General features: G+C 46.4%; 1 protein-coding gene across 1 annotated transcript; it reads right to left on the bottom strand.

The window, feature by feature from the left end:
• Positions 1-734: 734 nt before the first annotated feature.
• GID4 (GID complex subunit 4 homolog) lies at positions 735-21,026 on the bottom strand. Its single transcript, XM_040356407.1, has 6 exons — positions 20,768-21,026; positions 15,902-15,961; positions 6,608-6,715; positions 4,413-4,514; positions 3,130-3,260; positions 735-2,122 (listed from the first exon to the last, which is right to left on the bottom strand). Exons 1-6 carry the CDS (start codon positions 21,023-21,025, stop codon positions 2,059-2,061), a joined length of 723 nt encoding a protein of 240 aa, XP_040212341.1. The 5' UTR covers position 21,026; the 3' UTR covers positions 735-2,058.
• Positions 21,027-21,036: the final 10 nt, after the last annotated feature.

Below are 21,036 nucleotides of genomic sequence, written 5' to 3'. Positions count from 1 at the left end.
GTGATAGGCGGAACACTCATCTTCCCAGGAGGCACTGTGTTTAGTGTCAGCCTATCACGGAGGCCCTCTCGTCCTGTGTTTAGTGTCCGCCTATCATGGAGGCCCTCTCGTCCTCGGACGAGAGGGCCTCCGTGATAGGCGAACACTGAACACAGTGCCTTCTGGGAAGCTGAGTGTTCCGCCGATTACGGAACAGAAGACGTAGGAGGCGCGGCTTTTGAAAAAACGTACGTCCGCGATTCTGCATGTCTTAGGATAAGGTAAGGGATTTAGATATACTTTACTGAACAGTGGAATAACTGATTTCCAAGGGCAGAAAACCCCCCAGGTCTGCTCAGCGAGTCTGGCATGTAATGGGGCACAGTCTGGCATGTAATGGGGCACAGTCTGGCATGTAATGGTGGCACCGTGAGGCGAGGCATGACTAGTAGGAAGGGGGGTAGTCTTATACGGCGAATGTATCCCAAAACCAACATTTTGGCTGGAAAATTAGGGGGTCGTCTTATACGCCGGCAAATACGGTAAATGTGAAGACAGCAGATATACATGTAAAACCTATGTAGGGAGATTTGGTTCATCCCCGTTTGACTGTTCACTTCACTGCATGTATGGAGGGTTTACATCCACTTTAAACCACCTCTCCTTGGTAACACCGTCTCTACAAAAAACTCTGCGCACACAGATCTGCTTTAGGACTGCAAATGAGACACAGTCATATTTCCTAACATTTTAGCTTTTTTTTTTTGTCAATAAAAAAAAGATCTACACGCAATAAGCTAGCGATGAAATGCAAACCAAACCGGTAGCGGCGAGAAAATCTCTTATGACACTAATCCCCAACACAGAAATTTTGGCGGATGTAATATAGAAAACATAAATAAAAGCATTAAATCGGTGTATGCTGGTCAGGGCTGTGAGATGAGCGAAAGTCCTAAGCATGATTAAAAAATAAAAAAAACAGCGGAAGAAGCCATCCCATGCTTTTATTCTGCGAGACTGATTGCTGAAACGGCAGCAGTCCCGGTGTAGCTCCTCGCGAAAAGTCACTTGCATTGTAGTCTTTCCGGAATTCTCAAAATGATACTGCAAAATACAAATAGCCACAAGATGGCACTTTTTTTTTTTCAGTCCTGGTTCATTCAACCCCCCTTCTTCAGTAGGGTATTTGCACAGCAGAAACTGGAATACCTTGGGGAGGCGGGGAGCATGGATCGTCACCCAGCAGGTATAACCTTAGTCGACCAGACTTCCGTGCCACAAGTCATCAAGCCTTCACCTAGTTTCTTTCTCTGGAGGTATCCATAGATTTAGATTTTTGATTAAATATATGTGCATTTATAATATATATTTATAGATATAAAAAAATCTGACATTTGCCATTTTCAATGTGAAAACGGGTAAAATGTATTGCAGTCTAGAGTAGATTCTTCTTTCGTTGGTAAAAGGAATCAAAAATATCACTCTTGTAAGAATTTTGGGGCAAAGGAACGCATTTGGAGTAGGAAAAGGTGGGGGGGGGGGTCCAGGGCAATTCCTCTACAACAAATGGAGTGTTTGGCCCGTCTTGCGACTGTTGAAGTTGACACGGAACATGCTCAATTGGAAGTCAATAGAATAAGCAAAACCGGTCTTTGTCACTCAATCCGTTATATATATTTTTTTTTTTTAAATAACGAGATGGACGAGCAAACGACAACTTCCCAATTTGCTGTGGTGCACGCTCCATCGGCAGGAAAAATGTCCCTTTGTTGGTTTGAGCTTAGGACTAACAGAGGAGCATCATATCAAGCACAGGGGTGGGAGTGGGGAGGAGGAGGAGGAAGGAAAAAAAAAAAAAAAAACACATAAAACAAGAAAATCCGGCGGATTAAAATAAAAACTGCGGCAGGTATAGGAAGTGGACGCCAGTAGACCAGTTCATGCGTCATTGCTTATAACACTCATACATTCTTCTCAGAGTCTCTAGCTTGGACAGAAGTGGCGAGCAGCAGGTTTGGAAGCGGACAGCTCCGCTCGATCTCCGTTGTGGGATTTTTTTGTTTGGTGTTCCACATCTTGTCACCGGAATTCATAGATAGGCGCGCTGTGTTCGGGGACATGTGTCAGATTTAGAGACTGGTACCTGCAAAGAAAACCATAAAAAGTGACCGATCAAAAAAAAAAAAAAAAAAAAAAACCCCACAAAAAACACACGTGTTCTATTTTTTTCCCTTTAGCTTTTAGGCCTCATACAGCTGCACGTAGTAATTGGACGATTGTGCTCTACCTGTATATGATTGTACATGCATAAAAAACAGACTTCTGAAGGCAACTGGTTCTACTAGATTTTAGTTAGGGGTATCAGAGTAAAGGGGGTGGAAGAAAAATGCACCCCACTCTTTTCACACATTTGTAAAAAAAAAAAAATGTTGAAAACCATCTATCATTTTCCTTCTACTTTTGAACCGATGCTTGTGTGTACTAACCATCGGTTTTGACCGATGGTCAGCCGTCCATCGGTTCGATTTTAAAGCAAGTTCTAAAACTTTGGTCTGAAGGACAATAGTCCGATGGGCCGTACACACAGTCGGTTTGGACCGATGAAACTGGACTTTGGTCCAGTTTCATCGGTTTGGACCGGTCGTGTGTACGTGGCCTCAGTGGGCCCTGAGCACAGGACCATTGCCTTAGGGTACTTTTCACACTGGGTGGGGGTGTGTTACCGGTAAAGCGCTGCTAGTTTTAGCGGTGCTTTACCGCTGTTATAGTCGTGCTTTTAACCCCCGCTATCGACCCAAACAGGTTAAAAGCATCTGTGCTGCGGCGCTGCCGAAGCCCTTTTCAATGGGCAGGGCGTTTTGGAAGCGGTGTATACAGCGCTCCCACACTGCCCCAAAGATGCTGCTTGCAGGACTTTTCCTCCCCTGTCCAACAAGCACACAGCCTTTCACGCTGGGGAGGCAGGAGAGGCGCTTTTTACAGGCGCTAGACACCTGAAAAGCTCCTCAGTGTGAAAGGGGTCTAAATGGCAATAAAAAAAAAAAAAAAAAAAAAAAAGTCTGGTAAGGTAACCCCTAATTTGTTAAAATTTCACCAATGAAACATGTATACCACTACAGGTGACAGGAAACAGAAATTTTGGCTCCTTACCACTCGGAGCTCCGATGGTAGTAATAGCCTTCTATTGTTGCAGCAGACTTCTGAAAGCATATGTAATAGAAGCCAGCAAAGGAAGCGCCACTGATGTCTTTGATTGTGTGATCGGGGACTAAGAACTGCTCCTATGGAAATAGGGGGAAGAGAGGTCAGTGGGACACAACACAATGAATACCAAATACATTGACACACCTAAACATGTTGTACAAATGGATGATATGGTTTCACCGATATCACTTTTCCCAGTCTAAGATTCTTTCAAGTACAAAATACAGAGGCTTTATCCAGATTTTTTACTGTATTTAAACTGGGAGACACACCGATCCCAGAAGACACCAGGGGGATCGAAACTCGCGCAGTAGGGAACCAGGAAGTGAAGCTGCAAGGCTGAGAGAGAGAGCGAGAGAGGCGCTTCAGGTGCTGACATCACTGGCGACCTGGACAGGTAAGTGTGCTTATTTTAAGGTATTAAAGCGGAGGTTCACCCTAAAAACATGTATATAACATTACATTCTGCATACTTCCAACATTTACAGCATGCCGTTTGTTTTTTTTGCTGTACACACAGTATTATTGCTATTTTCCACTCGGCTTCTTATGCAGAGGCGCAGTGTCATGTGGGACTTCCCCCAGATGATTGACGTCTTGAGAAAAACTTCCTCCCCGGCAGAGAAGGCGCGTCACGAGTTTCCGAAAGTAGCCGAACTGCGAGTCGGCTCTTTACGGCGCCTGCGTACCGACTAGGAGCCGTGTAGAGCCGACTCACAGTTTGGCTACTTTCGGAAACTCGTGACGCGCCTTATCCGCCGGGGGGGACGTTTTTCTCAAGACGTCAATCATCTGGGCGAAGTCCCACATGACACTGCGCCTCTGCATAGGAACGCCTACTCCCGCGGGAGTGAGCACCCGGAAGCCGGGTGGAAAATAGCAATAAAACGGTATGTACAGCAAAAAATAAACAGCGTACTGTAAATGTTGGAAGTATGCAGAATGTAATGTTATATACATGTTTTTAGGGTGAACCTCCGCTTTAAGTAATGCAAGTTTTTTAAACCAGACCTATAGACAAACACTGATTTTAGTTCTACGGCTTTAAAAAAAGGCAAAGACAGCCCCAATCACTGTCTCCGCTTAATACAGAGCAGTAGAGAAATAAAAAGCAGAACTGAGGAAAGCTGCTGGGGAACCCGGGACTGAGCCTCTATCAGCTGAGGGGGAAGTACGCCAAAGTTCCAAACTGCGATTTTTGACTTTAGATCCACTGTAATGAAGTTTACCTTCCATCTCATGAAGACATAGTCTCCAGCTTTCAACTCATCAAACCCAAAGTCATCTGAATTGAAGGTTTTCGCATACTGGTAGAAGGCTTGGAACTTGCCCTGTGGAAAGACAATATGATTGATTAAAAAGGACAATATCATAAACATAGCTTTTACTTGGTTCTTTTTTTTTTTATGTTTCATGATCAAGGTCTGTTCTAGGTAGGAGCGATTTCAAACCTCTGGCCCATAACTAGGTGCAACAGGTCCAGATGTAATTCAAAAACCAGGATCATGATGGACGTCCTTTTAACCACTTGACAACCGGGCCTATTTTGGCACTTCTCTCCATGTAAAAAATCAAAAAAATGTTGCTAGAAAATTAATCACAACCCCCAAATATACACATATATATATATATATATATATATATATATATATATATATATATATACACACACACACACACACACACACACACACACACACACACACATATACATATATATATATATATATATATATATATATATATATATATATATATATATATATATATATATATATATATATATATATATATATATATATATATATATATATATATATATATATACATACTAGTGCTGTCAAGCGATTAAAATTTTTAATCGCGATTAATCGCATTAATGTCATAGTTAATTCACGATTAATCGCGCCAAAAAAATTTTTTTTGTTTTCTTATTTATTTTTAATTTTTTTATAATATTAAATTGTGTTTTTTTAATTTTTTTACATTTTGATCACTTTTATTGCTGTCACAAGGAATGTAAACATCCCTTGTGACAGCAATAGGTGGTGACAGGTACTCTTTATGGAGGGATTGGGGGTCTAAAAGACCTCCGAGCCCTCCTTTGCACTTCAAAGTATTCAGATCGCCGAAAACGGCGATTCTGAATACTGTGTACTTTTTTAAATCCGGCGCCATTGGCAGCCGAGAAACCCGGAAGTGACGTCATGACGTCGCTTCCGTTGTTTCAATGCGGAGACTGAATCAAAGCCGTTTACGGCTTAGTGTCAGTCTCCGCCTGGACACAGAAGGCGCCGGATGGAGGATCGGGTCTCCCGGTGGGACGGGAGGCCCGGTCAGAGCGGCGAAAGGCGGCGGGAGGGGGGGGGATGTCCCCTCCCGCTCCTCCGGCATAACAACCGAGCGGCTTTTAGCCGCATCGGTTGTTATGTTTGGATAGCCAAACGCCCGCTCTAAACAACGGTACCGGGATGATGCCTGCGGCTGCAGGCATCATCCCGGTACAACCCCCGAACGCCGCCTCATTAATCGCGCGATAAAAAAATTGATGTGTGATATATAACACACACACACATATGTATGTATTAGCAGACACCCTAGGGAATAAAATTGCGGTCATTTCAACTTTTTTTCCCCTCGCACGGTATTTGCGCAATAATTTTTCAAACCCTTCTTTTGGGGGGGAGTTTCATGAATTAAAAAATAACGAAACATTAAAATTAGCCCAATTTTTTTGAATGTGAAAGACGATGTTACACTGAGTAAATAGATACCCAACATGTCACGCTTTAAAATTGCACACACTCATGGAATGGCGCCAAACTTCGGTACTTAAAAATTTCCATAGGCGACGCTTTCATTTTTTTTTTTCAGGTTACTAGTGCAGTTGCTCCACAGCTTAGTAAATGATGTAAAGCTTCACTTTGCAAAACATACCCAATCACATGCAAGGAAAATAAAACAGCGCTTTTGATTACACATTATGAGATGATGGAAGTTTGCAGAGTAAGCTTTCCCCTTATTTACCAAGCTCTGGAGCATCCTTTAAAAATGCAAACAAGTGACCACACTTAAGCCTCGTACACACGATTGGATAATCCGACAACACACATTTGTTGGCGAACAATTTTAAAGCATGCTATCCCACATTTGTCCGATGGAACATACAAAACGGTCGGATTTTCGGACAACAGCCTGTCATCACACAAATCCAGTCGGATAAGCCGATCGTGTGTACAAGGCGTTGGAGGTAGTCTAAAAATATAGAGAGAATCACACACAGGAGGTGCTCCTCACATCAGATACACAATTCTAAAGATGGGGAAAAACCCACAAAATTCTGACAGGGTGGCTTCAACAATACGTCCTTTCTTGGAAAAATGAATACAAATCAAAAGTCTGGGACATCAATATCGCCACTTACCCAGTGCTTCCGATCCACATCTTCGTCTGCGTCCCACTTCCTCGTTAAAAACGGGTGTTTTCTACTAATTATTTCTCCTTCAAAGAAGGTAGTGAGGGTCGGGTATTCCTGGAAGCAAGAGAAAAAGCGCTAAGTCTTGGCATGACTATGAGAACCAAAGACGATATAAAATTACTTACAAGGATACTATTCAAAGAGTGCAGCCAGTCCGTCTACACATGTAAACATTCATAATAGCTCAGTTTTTCATTGGGGTTTTACATGTATTCTTAGATCTTTGTCAGACATTTTACAGATGACCACACACAGGTTGTACAATCTCCTTTATATTTAGCAACGACCTTGCAGTGCAGGGATTTATGTGGCTGGGTAAGAACTAAATGGATTTAATTGGGTATATCCTCAAACTGCAGACTTGTTGATGGATCCGATTCAGAACAAAATTAAAGCGGGAGTTCACCCTAAAAAAATTAACATTAGATTGAGGCTCGTTTTGTCAAGGGGAATCGGGTATTTTTTTTTAAAACGAAGCAGTACTTACCGTTTTAGAGAGCGATCTTCTCCACCACTTCCGGGTATGGTCTTCGGGACTGGGCGTTCCTTCTTGATTGACATTCTTCCGACGGTCGCATCTAACGCATCACGAGTAGCCGAACGTCGGTGCGGCTCTATACGGCGCCTGCGCACCGACGTTCGGCTACTTTCAGAAAATCGTGACGCGATAGATGCGACCGTCGGAAGCCTGTCAATCAAGAATGAACGCCCAGTCCCGCAGCCCATACCCGGAAGCGGCGGCGAAGATGTTTCTCTAAAACGGTAAGTACGGCTTTGGTTTAAAAAGAACTACCCGAATCCCTTTGACAAAATGAGCCTCAATCTAATGTTAAAAATTGTCATTTCGGGGTGAACCTCCACTTTAACAAAGGTCCCTTTTGTGGCATCATTGTACGTTTAGTGCTGTATTTGTAAAAAGACACCACTAAAAAGTTCCCCCCTTAAAACAGACAGGAGCGCAATGCGAGACCAGTTTGTGCTGCGACTTTATTCCTTCCTCTGAGTCAATGTTAATGCATAGTAAACGCAACTTAAACGGAGGTTCACCCAAAAAACAAGTATACAACAACATTACATCATTACATTCTGTATACCACAAAAAAATACAGTATCCTGTTTTTCTTTTTTTTGGTGGTGTACATACGGTATTATCGCTATTTTTCACCTGGCTTACAGGCACAAGCTCCCGCGGGAGCAGGCTTTCCTATGCAGTGGCGCAATGTCCTCTGGGACTTCGTCCAGATGATTGACATGCCTGAGAAACCCCCCCCCCCCCCCGGTGGATAAGGCACGTCACAAGTTTCCGCAACTAGCCGAACTGCGAGTCAGCTCTATACGGCGCCTAGTCGGTGCGCAGGCTCCGTATAGAGCCGACTCGCAGTTCGGCTAGTTTCGGAAACTCGTGACGCGCCTTATCCGCCGGGGGGGGGGGTTTGTCAGGCACGTCAATCATCTGGGTGAAGACCCAGAGGACATTGCGCCACTGCATAGGAACACCCACTCCCGAGCTAGTACCCGGAAGCCAGGTGAGAAATAGCGATAATACCGTATGTACACCCCCCCCCCCAAAAAAAAGCATACTGTACATGTTTGAGGTATACAGAATGTAATGTTATATACTTGTTTTTTGGGTGAACCTCCGCTTTAAAGTGGTTGTAAACCTCTGCAATGAAAAATTAAAAGAGGCTATCCCTCTATAGCATGAGCTTTCTTCAATCCAAAGCACAGAGTGCGATTTCGGTCTACTCGCTCTTCACTCTGCATTAGGTCACTTCTGACAAGTTATTCTGACAGACCACAGAATTTCAGTCTCATCTGATCAGAGCACCTTCTTCCATGTTTGCCGTGTCCCCCACATGGCTTTTCCAATCTGGAAACGGGACTTCTTATGGATTTCTTTCCACAATGTCTTTCTTCTTGTCACTCTTCCATAAAGGGCAGATTTGTGGAGAGCACGACTAATAGTTGTCCTGTGGACAGATTCTCCCACCTGAGCTGTGGATCTCTGCAGCTCCTCCAGAGTTACCATGGGCCTCTTGGCTGCTTCTCCGATTGCCCAGCCTGTCAGTTTAGGTGGACGGCCATTTCTTGGTAGGTTTGCAGTTGTGCCATACTCTTTCCATTTTCAAATGAGGGATTGAACAGTGCTCTGTGAGATGTTCAAAGCTCAAAGCTTGGGATATTCTTTTTATAACCTGACCCTGATTTAAACTTCTCCACAACTTTATCCACGATTTGTCTGGTGTGTGCCTTGGCCTTCATGATGCCGTTTCTTCACCAAGGTTCACCCCCCCCCCCCCCCCATTTTTGAAAGCAAAACACATGGACACTATATAACATTATTTGCATGAGGCAGCACCTTGAGGGGACTTTAACCTTAGTGACTGGCTCTCTAAAAAAAAACTCTGAGGGCTTCACAGAACAGCTATATTTATACTGAGATTAAATTACACACGTGGATTCCATTTACGAATTAGGTGACTTCTAAAGGCAATTGGCTTTACTAGATTTTAGTTAGGGGTATCCAGGGCCGATCCGCCCTATAGGCTCACTATGCAAGGCGCTTAGGGCCCCGCAAAGCTGCGAAGGGCCCCCCAAATTACTAGAGGCCCCGCCTGGTGAGAAGTCATTTTCGCCCCCTCACCACGCTTCTCAACTCGCTGGCTGCATGGGAGATGAGGTAAGAAGTCAGCACCCCCCGCTTCTCATTTTAATGATATAAGATGTCATTTCCGACAGCAGAACACCCCCTCCCCCCGCTTCTCAACTTACTTTAATGTGACATGTCACTGTCGTCAGCGCCCCCCCGCGCTTCTCATTTTTAATGTGCCATGTGATTTTGCTTAGGGCCCCAGGGAGGTCAGGATCGGCACTGGGGGTATCAGAGTAAAGGGGGCTGAATAAAAATGCATACCAGTTACAATTTTCCTTCAAATGAACGTGGCACATAATTGTGAAGTGGGTCTATTTCATAAAATACATTTACATTTTTGGTTGTAACATGACAAAATGTGGAAAATTTCTTGGGTTATGAAAACTTTTTCAAGGCCCTGTACCTTTGAGCTGTGAGACAAGCTGTAAAAATCTAAGATGCATTCCACTCATACTATCCCTTCTATGGAATCTGGTGTCTAATGATCTCAAAGAAATGGCTTACACAGTATACTATACGTTCAACACGCTCCTTTGTACTCTACCGAACGTGACACTGCCATGTTTATTTGAACTCACATCTCAAAGAGCAAAAAAAATAAAAGACTTAGTTAGACTTACCGGTGACGGTATTTCTAAGAGCCTTTCAGGACAACCTTGGAGAGAGCGCAGCTCCGCCTCTTCATTAGGAAACACATGCTAATCTTTAAAAGCCCTCCTCTTCCACCATGGCCTCAGTTATTGTGGTCCGACTCTCTGGAAGACACAGCACAGAAAACCACAACACCATGATAGATTTTATAACTTATTACTTTAACATTTAGGGAGGGAAACTGCGGTTGTCCTGAAAGGCTCTTAGAAATACCGTCACCGGTAAGTCTAACTAAGTCTTTCTCCAGTCGCCTTTCAGGACAACCTTGGAGAGGATAAACAAGTAACTTACCCTAGGGTGGGACTACTGCTTGCAGAACCTTTCTGCCAAAGGCTTGGTCTGCGGCAGACAATAGATCCAACCTGTAGTGCCTTAGGAACGTTGAGTAGTTGCTCCAAGTGGCGGCCTTGCAGATCTGCTCAGGTGTAGCGCCGGCTCTTTCGGCCCAGGAGACTGCAGTTGACCTTGTTGAGTGTGCCACAATACCTGAGGGAGGCACGACTCCTTTGGCTTTATAGGCTTCTGAAATAGCAAGTTTAAGCCATCTGGCTAAAGTACTTTTGGATGCTTTTTCCCCCTTGCGGGGACCTGAGAAAGCTACAAAGAGAGCATTTGACTTTCTGAAATCTCTGGTGACTGAAAGAAACTGTAAAAGACACCTTTTCACGTCTAGTGTATGGAACGCTTCTTCTCCAGCATTAGAAGGGTTTAAAGCAAAAGTGGGTAACACTATTTCCTGTGACCGGTGAAATTTTGAAGATACTTTCGGAAGAAACGAAGGATCCGTCTGAAGGATCACTCGGTCTGGAAAAATTCTTAGGAAGGGTTCAGTGATGGCCAGAGCTTGGAGCTCACTGATTCGTCTTGCTGACGTAATAGCCACCAAAAAAACTGTTTTGAGGATTAAGTTTTTCAAAGAAATATTCTCCAACGGTTCGAACGGAACTCCCGTCAAACCTTGTAGTACAACCGATAAGTCCCAACTGGGAAAACTTTTGAGGATCACTGGCCTATTTCGAGCCAGTGCCCTAAAAAACCTGGAAATTAAAGGTTCTCTGGACAGAGTTTTTTCTAAGTAAACAGAAAGAGCCGCTACCTGTGTCTTTAAGGTACTGGCTGCAAGTCCTTTTTCCATTCCTTCATGGAGAAATTCTAGCACTGAGACTACGCTCTTAGATTGAAAGGTCTTGGAAGAACACCATGAGTTATACTTCTTCCACACTTTAAGATAAATTGATCTTGTTACCTCCTTCCTACTGGACAGAAGAGTTTTTACAACCTTGTCCGACAAGCCTTTATTTTTCAAAATGTCTTCCTCAGAAACCAAGCGCTTAGATGTAACCTGTCTGTTTCTGGGTGACACACAGATCCCTGTGTTAGAAGGTCCTTCTTGGGAGGCAACTTCCATGGAGGTTTTGCGGCCAGGTTCAGTATGGTTGCGAACCAAGGCCTCTTTGGCCAAAAGGGAGCAATCAGAATTAAGTCTGTTTTCTCTTCTCTGAATTTCCTTAAGACCAATGGAATCAAAGGAAAGGGGGGAAAGGCGTAGCACAGATGGTAATCCCAGGGATGGGCTAGAGCATCTATACCTATCGCTTGGTCTTCTCTGTGGAGAGAAAAAAAGTTTTGAACTTTCGTGTTTTGCTGACTGGCAAAAAGGTCTACTTGAGGATGTCCCCATTCCTTGGAGATCATGTTGAAAATCTCCTGATTTAGACTCCATTCTGCTTCTATTACTTTCCTTCTGCTCAGAAGATCTGCCAGCAGATTTTGGGATCCTTTTAGGTGGATTGCTGACAAAGAGGCCACATTTTTCTCCGCCCAAGTCAGTAACTGATTGGCCAGCTCCATCAATCCCTGGCTCCTGGTCCCGCCTTGTCTGGTCACATAGGCCACTGCTGTAGTGTTGTCCGACAAAATTTGGACATGACAACCCTTCAGCATCTGTTGAAAAGCCAGGAGACCCATAAGTATGGCTTTTAGTTCTCGCCAATTCGATGACCTCCTTGCCTCCACTTTGGTCCATGACCCTTGTGCGGTCTGACCGTCCAGGTGGGCTCCCCATCCCCACGAACTTGCGTCCGTTGTCAGACGTTTGTCCGAGGGAAGGACCCATGAGAGACCTTTTGTGAGATTGGAGGGATCTCTCCACCACCAGAGGGACCGTTTTACCTTTGATGATAGAGAGAAGGTTTTCTCCAGTGACTCCTGGTGAGACCACTCCTGTAGGATGTTCCTCTGTAGGGGTCTGGAATGAAGCCTTGCCCATTGAATGGCAGGAATCGAGGCCGTAAGTTGACCTAGGACTGCCATGGCAGAACGTACTGACACTGAGAGATTCGTTTGAATCTGGCTCACTGCAGAAACTACTTTTTCTACTTTTTCTTGAGGGAGAAACACCTTCTGTAGAACTGAATTGATGGTGTAACCGAGGAACCTCATCTCCTGCGAGGGGTCTAGGTTTGATTTTTCTAGATTCAATATCCACCCCAGGCTCTCGAGATGAGCCTGGGACGTCTGGAGATCTGAAACCAGCTGATCCCTTGAACCTGCAAAGAATAAGAGGTCGTCCAGATAAGGAACAACTGAGACCCCTCTCAGTTTCAGAGGCTCCAAGGCTTCCGCCATCACTTTTGTAAAGATCCTTGGTGAGGATGAGAGGCCGAACGGCAGAGCTCTGAATTGGAGGTGCCATATTGAAGTTCCCAAGTTTATTGCCAAGCGTAGAAACTTTTGTGAGGCCTGCGCTATTGGCACGTGTAGATACGCATCCCTTAGATCCAGAGAGGCCATGAAGCACTCTGGTGTTAATAACTTTGTGATGGAATAAATGGTGTCCATCCGGAAGTGCTTGTACCTTATAGTTTTGTTCAGGATCTTCAAGTTCAAAATTAGGCGATATTTGCCTGAAGGCTTTTTTACTAAGAATATGTGGGAGTAAAACCCTCTTCCCTCCTGATCTTTTGGGACTTGGACAATAACTTCCTGTTGGATCAGATCCTTTAGAAGGTTCATCATTGCGGAAGCTTTTTCCTGATCCCTTGGTAGGGTTGTCACATAAAACCTGCAAGGAGGGCACTCTGAAAACTCCAGACTGTATCCTTGTGTAACTATGTTTTTCACAAAGGGGCTCTTGGTCAGAAGGCTCCACTGAGAAGAGAAAGCGGACAGTCTTCCCCCCACAGGAGTCAGATTGTCACTTGTCTTTTGATGACTGATCCTGGGGTGATTTAAAGAGGATACCTCCTCTTCCTCTACCTCTTTGAGGAAACCAGCGCTTTTTGTTTTCTTCTTTTTTGGAGGTTTGTGGAAAAGAACGAAAATTCTTTTTAACAGGTTGTTTCTTAGCCGGGAAAGCCTTCTTTTTGTCGGCTGTTCTATCCAGAATCTTTTCAAGATCCGGTCCAAACAGTAAGTCCCCTGAGAAGGGTAACCCGCAGAGTTTGACTTTAGAGGCTGTGTCCCCTGTCCAGGTTTTCAGCCATACTGCACGTCTGGCTGAGTTCACCAGGGCCGAGGATCTAGCTGACAACTTAATTGATTCAGCTGACGCATCAGCCATGTACCTGATTGATTTTAGAATCAATGGAAAGGATTCCAAGATATCCTTCCTTGGTGTACCAGCTTCTACATGGTTCATCAGCTTTTCCACCCAACACTCCAAGTTTCTTGCCACCACTGTGGAGGCCATTGCAGGTTTTAGACTAAGAGAAGTAGAGTCCCAAGCTTTCTTTAACAGGGAGTCCGCTCTTTTGTCCATGGGATCTTTTAGTATCCCCATGTCTTCGAACGCCAGATCCGTGCGTCGAGACACCTGGGAAAAGGCAGCATCAACTTTTGGCTTTTTATTCCAGGCTTCAGAGTCTTTATCATCAAAGGGAAATCTTTTCCTTAGACTTTTAGAAAAGAAAGGGCCCTTTTCTGGATCTTTCCACTCTTTTCTAATAGTATCTGATACTACTTTGTGAACTGGAAAAACCTTGTGTTTGGAGGCATCCAGACCCTGGTACATTTTGTCATGAAGAGATAATTGTACCTCCTCTTCTTGAATATCAAGTGTAGTATAAATTGCTTCAAGAAGATCATCTACTTCATCTAGAGAGACTTTATATCTGGAATTTCTGTACTCTCCTTCCTCTTCCTCCTCATCTGAATCCCTGAGTGAGCGAAGAGTACTTGTCCCTTCATCCCCTGAATCCACAACCTCTGACCTCGAGGTGGAAGCTTTTGGGCTGGGTGGTAAATGTTGGGGTTCAGCTTGCACTGCTGGAGTCTGAACCAACATAGATTTGACCGAGTTCAAAGAACTTGCAAGTTCTTGCACTGAAGAAAATAACACTTTATATTGCTGGGATGTCTCTTCTTCCACTAAATCCTTAATACAAGATTTACACATTGCCTTCTGCCATGAATCTCTAAGAGGGTTTTTGCAAGAAGGACATTTTCTTTGAGTTGGTGGCTTTTTAGTTTTTTGTTTCTCCTAAAAACACAAAAAAGGGTATTTTACCATTGGAGAAACAATAGGTTTTTTACAAACAAGGAAAAAACCGCCACCATTAAAAAAGGAAGATGTGATAGACAAGATCCACAGCTAACCAAACACCACCCAGTGCAACTGTCAGGGACCGAGAGAAGTTACCTCTGACCCTGCAGTACAGGCTCCCTTAAGGAGGACAACAACAACAAACCATATAAGCCCAATAGTAAGGATAGAGGCACCGCTGTACCCCCCTACCTGGACCTGAGCAGCGTCTGAGGCGCCTGTCTCCGCCATGGCTGTAGGTTCTTCCATCGCCGAGAGAAACACAGCCGGGACTGAACGATTTTTAAATCTTTCCCGGGTCCGCGCGTCATCAAAGACGGCCGGAACCGGAAGACGCCGCTCTTAGGCCTGTCCCCTGACCTCTGCGTTACTAGGCGACGTGGACCACGCGTCGCCACGCCTCTACAGGAAACAACGCCGCTGTGCGTGACGTCACCCGCCCGCCAGGACCCGGGACCGTCATGCGGCGTTTCAAAATAAACACCGCCAACGCGGTAGTGTGCCGCCCGGCTACCTGAGCCAAAAACAGCGGACCCCTGGGCACTCAGCGCCGCTTCCTGTAGAGCCTTCACTCCACTGAGCAGGGAGAGGCTGGAGACTCCGGAGGACTCCCCCCACCCTTAGGGGAGCCTGGGATGGCCACTGCACACCAAACAGATAAGGTAAGGCTTACCCCTCCAACCTTGGAAAGAGCGCAGCACCCCTGGTCCACAAGCATGCGCTTCCACCATGGCGGAGGAAACACAATAACTGAGGCCATGGTGGAAGAGGAGGGCTTTTAAAGATTAGCATGTGTTTCCTAATGAAGAGGCGGAGCTGCGCTCTCTCCAAGGTTGTCCTGAAAGGCGACTGGAGAAAAATAAGTTTACTTATATGCATATAGTAGTGTTTATTATTAACATTGTATTGTAAATAAAAGCAGTAAAATACCTTTTACAAAAAGTACTCTCTTTCATGGATTTCTCCTGTGCTTTGAGCCCAATGGTTGTATATCTACTGTTTGAGATCATCTGAGGCACTGCTGCCCCCGACTGTTAGTCTCACCAGATTTGGTGACTAGTTGACTGCTCCCTGTTCTCCTAGCTGGAGAGGAAGCTGTACCTGAGCACCTGCAGTGCAAGGATCTCCCCGCTTTATTTATTCTGCGGATCTGTACTCCCCGGCTGCTTAGCTACCACAGCAATTATCTCATCAAGATAACCGCCTCCACAAACTGACGCAGTGCATCACAAGACATGGTGAATGGGAAAGATCAGCTGCAGGGAGTTCACAAGCAAAACAGATAACTAGTCTGAGCTATTTTTTCTTTTTTACACAAATCGTGTGTGTGTGGTGTGGTGTGTGGGCAGGGTGTGTGTGTGTGTGTGGGTGGGTGGTGTGTGGTGTGTCTTACCTCAGTAAGGCCTTTTATCTTCAAGTATCCACACAGATAGGCATTCTCCATGTCCACATGCTAAAAAAATAAACAAAAGGTTACACTTTAAAATGTAATTGCGCGGTCATGCAACTGTGCACTTTCACAAATGTATTTATTTTCCCTCAAACCGCTTCCTTTTGGTGGTCTTTGATCACCACTGGATTACTTTTGTATTTTTTACGCTATAATCTAAAAAAAAGTGCATATATTTTTACTTATAACACACACACACACACACACACACACACACCATTTTTTTTCTTTAAATCATATTTTTCATACATTCAGGCAAAAAATGTATTCTGCTAGGTCTTCGTACGGCTTCACTGCTTGTTTCCTACTGCGCATGCGCGAGCAGCGAGGCGCTTTGTGAATGGGCCGGCTGCTTTCTGGGACACACACAGTTCCCAGAATGCAGCGCGCCCCATTCACAAGAAGACGCCCAGTGTAGGAGGAGGAAGAGAATCCACCGCGGACGATGAAGAGGCAGATTCGGCACTTCCGCATAGCAACAGCTATTTAGGGTGAGTAAAACATTTTTATTTTTGGCAAAATATTTTTTTTTTTTGGTGGAACCTCCACTTAAAGGGGTGGTTCACCCTAAAAACTACTTTTTTTATTACACTGCCCCCCCACATTACAATCCGATTAAGGCTATTATTTTTTTGATGCTGTACATACCTTTGTACAGCATATTTACCCGTGCATCCGGGTTGCGAGTCCCGCGGGAGTGGGCGTTCCTAACATGTCTGTGATTGACGTTTTGCCCAAAAACGAGCTCCCCCCGTCGCGTAAGCCGCGTCACGATTGGCGAAAGAAGCCGAACCGCGATGCGCAGTATAGCGCCGACTCGCCGTTCGGCTCCTTTCGCCAACCGTGATGCGGCTTACGCGACAGGGGGGAGCTCGTTTTTGGGCAAAATGTCAATCACAGACATGTTAGGAACGCCCACTCCCGCGGGACTCGCAACCCGGATGCACGGGTGAATATGCTGTACAAAGGTATGTACAGCATCAAAAAAATAATAATAGCCTTAATCGGATTGTAATGTGGGGGGGCAGTGTAATAATAAAAAAAAAAAAAAAAAAAAGTAGTTTTTAGGGTGAACCACCCCTTTAAGCCAAGTGAATGAATAGTGCAGTCTTCCCAAAAAAATGCGGGCCGCCTGGCTGCCTTTGTTCTCAGTAGCTTCTGACTAACAGACCCGGACAAAGCATGCAGCAAATTAAATCACATTGCAGCTGGATAACCATGACAGCCAGATAAAAAAAAGAAAAAAACAAAAAAAGAAAAAGAAAAAACCACTGACAAAATAAAAATCTGATGCTGCCTATAGTGGGATGGTCTGCAATAGCGCAGTGTAAAATCTATAGGAAGTGCATTAGTGAATGGGAGGGATGGAGGTGCCGCCGATAGAAGGACCACACACCTGCCTGATCAGTTTAGGAAATGTGCTCTATAATGAGATGTGGCTGTACGGCGCGGAGCTCTCACAGATGCACAGAGTTCATGTGAGGACAAGGCCAACGTTTCCCACTCACTGATCACAGGAAGAACACAAAGACTGCAAAGCAACGGCTCTGCTTACACGGCACATCCACGGCCGGCCCGGCAACCCACCTCTATGGAGAAGGAAATCAATCCCGGATCCTTCTCTCACATCCACACTAATCTCTCAACATTTTGCTGCCAGAGCCATTGTTTTTTTTGCAAAGGTTTAAAAAAAAAAAAAAATAGATTTAGGCATGAAGATTATATAACCCCCCCAATATTATACATTTTTTAAAGGAGAATAAAAAAGTGGTAGTTCCTATTTTTTTAAACAACAAGGTTGGTCTTTATTGAGTCAGAGATAAGAATAAGGACATATAAGTTCCTATTAAGTCACGTGATATTAGTACAACAGTTTATGAAAACAAAATTTCATTAAAAAATAAAAATACACTGACGTTAAATCGGAACTTCAGTCATTTTTTTTCCCCATTCCAGTAGAGAGGCCCCACCTCTCTACTTTATCCAATCAGAGAACACTTTGCAGTCATTTAGAAAATTCCAAGCATTCCCTGAATGGTGCCCATGCCCAGCAGCTGATCTCCTGTGTTCGGTAGGCAGAAGTGTAGCCTCTTGGCGTGGGACCTGGAAGTACCTTAAGTGGAGATCACTAAAGTAGTGGTGTCTACTACAGCGATTTCCAGCTTCCAGGGCATTGGCCGGGTATGGTATATACCAGTGGTCTCCAAATTGCTGCCCTTTGCATGCCTTTATCTGGCTCTTGGGGCACTTTTCTGCCCACTGATGCAAGATACTATTCCTGCCGCCGACACCAACCATGGGGCACGATCCCTGCCGCCAAAACCAACCATGGTGAACCATTCTCTTGGGGCACTTTTCCGCCCACTGATGCAAGAAACCAATTCCTGCCACCGACACCAACCATGGGGCACTATTCCTGCCATCGACGCCAACCTTGGGACACCATTCCTGCCGCCCAACACCAAACCATGGGACACTATTCCTGCCGCCCAACACCAAACCATGGGACACTATTCCTGCCGCCCAACACCAAACCATGGGACACTATTCCTGCCACCCCACACCAAACCATGGGACACTATTCCTGCCGCCCCACACCAAACCAACCATGGGACACTATTCCTGCCGCCCAACACCAAACCATGGGACACTATTCCTGCCGCACCACACCAAACCAGGGGACACTATTCCTGCCGCCCCACACCAAACCATAGGACACTATTCCTGCCGCCCAACACCAAACCATGGGACACTATTCCTGCCGCCCCACACCAAACCATGGGACACTATTCCTGCCGCCCCACACCAAACCAACCATGGGACACTATTCCTGCCGCCCAACACCAAACCATGGGACACTATTCCTGCCGCCCCACACCAAACCAGGGGACACTATTCCTGCCGCCCCACACCAAACCATAGGACACTATTCCTGCCGCCCCACACCAAACCATGGGACACTATTCCTGCCGCCCCACACCAAACCAACCATGGGACACTATTCCTGCCGCCCAACACCAAACCATGGGACACTATTCCTGCCGCCCCACACCAAACCAGGGGACACTATTCCTGCCGCCCCACACCAAACCATAGGACACTATTCCTGCCGCCCCACACCAAACCATGGGACACTATTCCTGCCGCCCCACACCAAACCATGGGACACTATTCCTGCCGCCCCACACCAAACCATAAGACACTATTCCTGCCGCCCCACACCAAACCATAAGACACTATTCCCGCCGCCCCACACCAAACAATGGGACACTATTCCCGCCGCCCCACACCAAACCATGGGACACTATTTCCGCCGCCCCACACCAAACCATAAGACACTATTCCCGCCGCCCCACACCAAACCATGAGACACTATTCCTGCCGCCCCACACCAAACCATGGGACACTACAGTGAATTTCACAAATGGAATGAATGCCAACAGGGCATGAATGATCTACCAATAGAGCAGGCTCAAGGATCTGTACAAACTTGTATCTGGAGTCTTCAATTCTAGTGCTGCATGCATCACCAACTTTTTGGCCACTGACCTGTCCCATGTTCACCTTGACCACCTAAATTCAGGACGCTACAAACTGCTTGGCCCAACCAATGCTTAACCATCAGTCCTCTTTCCAACCAACATCCAGTCCTGGCCTCCCTACTGTTGTCCAGTATTGGCTCCCTGGTGGACCCCTATAGTCTAGTCAGCCCTGGAAACCTTTACTAGCTTCCCATTCCTAGTCCCCGTCCCTCACCTCTCCACCCACGGCTCCTCACCATCCATCACCTCTCTCCACCCACGGCTCCTCAACCTCCATCACCTCTCCACCCATGGCTCCTCACCCTCCATCACCTCTCCACCCATGGCCCCCCCCACCATCCATCACCTCTCCACCCATGGCCCTTCACCATCCATCACCTCTCCACCCATGGCCCTTCACCATCCATCACCTCTCCACCCATGGCCCTTCACCATCCATCACCTCTCCACCCATGGCCCTTCACCATCCATCACCTCTCCACCCATGGCCCTTCACCATCCATCACCTCTCCACCCATGGCTCCTCACCATCCATCACCTCTCCACCCATGGCCCTTCACCATCCATCACCTCTCCACCCATGGCTCCTCACCATCCATGGCTCCTCACCATCCATCACCTCTCCACCCATGGCTCCTCACCATCCATCACCTCTCCACCCATGGCTCCTCACCCTCCATCACCTCTCCACCCATGGCTCCTCACCCTCCATCACCTCTCCACCCATGGCTCCTCACCCTCCATCACCTCTCCACCCATGGCTCCTCACCCTCCATCACCTCTCCACCCATGGCTCCTCACCCTCCATCACCTCTCCACCCATGGCTCCTCTCCACCCATGGCTCCTCACCATCCATCACCTCTCCACCCATGGCTCCTCACCATCCATCACCTCTCCACCCATGGCCCTTCACCATCCATCACCTCTCCACCCATGGCTCCTCACCCTCCACCCATGGCTCCTCACCATCCATCACCTCTCCACCCATGGCTCCTCACCCTCCATCACCTCTCCACCCATGGCTCCTCACCCTCCACCCAAGGCTCCTCACCCTCCATCACCTCTCCACCCATGGCTCCTCACCCTCCATCGCCTCTCCACCCATGGCTCCCCAACAACCTGTATATTTCTGTCTCTGGTCCCCCAACATTTGTACATGCACCGCAGCCCCCCAAAGCCTGACCATCCTTGGCCTTATAACACCTGTCTGCTCCCAAACACCATCCCTCCCCCAGCCTCCATTGCCTCTCCCCCGGACCGGCTGACCTGTAGCACCACCTCCACATCATACGAGTTCCCTTTGCTCTTCTGGTGTCCCCGGAACTTGGAGCCGCTGTACAGCAGGCTGGTGGCCACCCCGGGCTGCTGCGTATTGATAGGCGGAGGAGGGATAAGGGAAGAGGAGCCAGAGCTGCTGGCCAAGGTGCGGACCGGCATGGCCCCCGGGCTGCCGCTTCTCCAGCCGGGGCGCCTGGGCCTTTCCTGCACCGAGCGTGACGATTGGCTAAGCCACAGCCCGCCCATTCCCCCAGCTG

The sequence above is a fragment of the Rana temporaria genome, chromosome 6, assembly GCF_905171775.1.
Source record: "Rana temporaria chromosome 6, aRanTem1.1, whole genome shotgun sequence".
In the NCBI taxonomy this organism is placed as follows: Eukaryota; Metazoa; Chordata; class Amphibia; order Anura; family Ranidae; genus Rana; species Rana temporaria.
Note: the sequence above shows the minus strand (reverse complement) of the source record. Positions and strands in the feature narration are given on the sequence as shown.

Coding starts and splice junctions, on each gene's coding strand:
- GID4 (XM_040356407.1), bottom strand. CDS start 21,025: ATGGGCGGGCTGTGGCTTAGCCAATCGTCACGCTCGGTGCAGGAAAGG. Junction 6,716..15,901: donor AGATAAAAGGCCTTACTGAG/GTAAGACACACC, acceptor TCTTGCTTCCAG/GAATACCCGACCCTCACTAC. Junction 4,515..6,607: donor ATGTGGATCGGAAGCACTGG/GTAAGTGGCGAT, acceptor GTCTTTCCACAG/GGCAAGTTCCAAGCCTTCTA.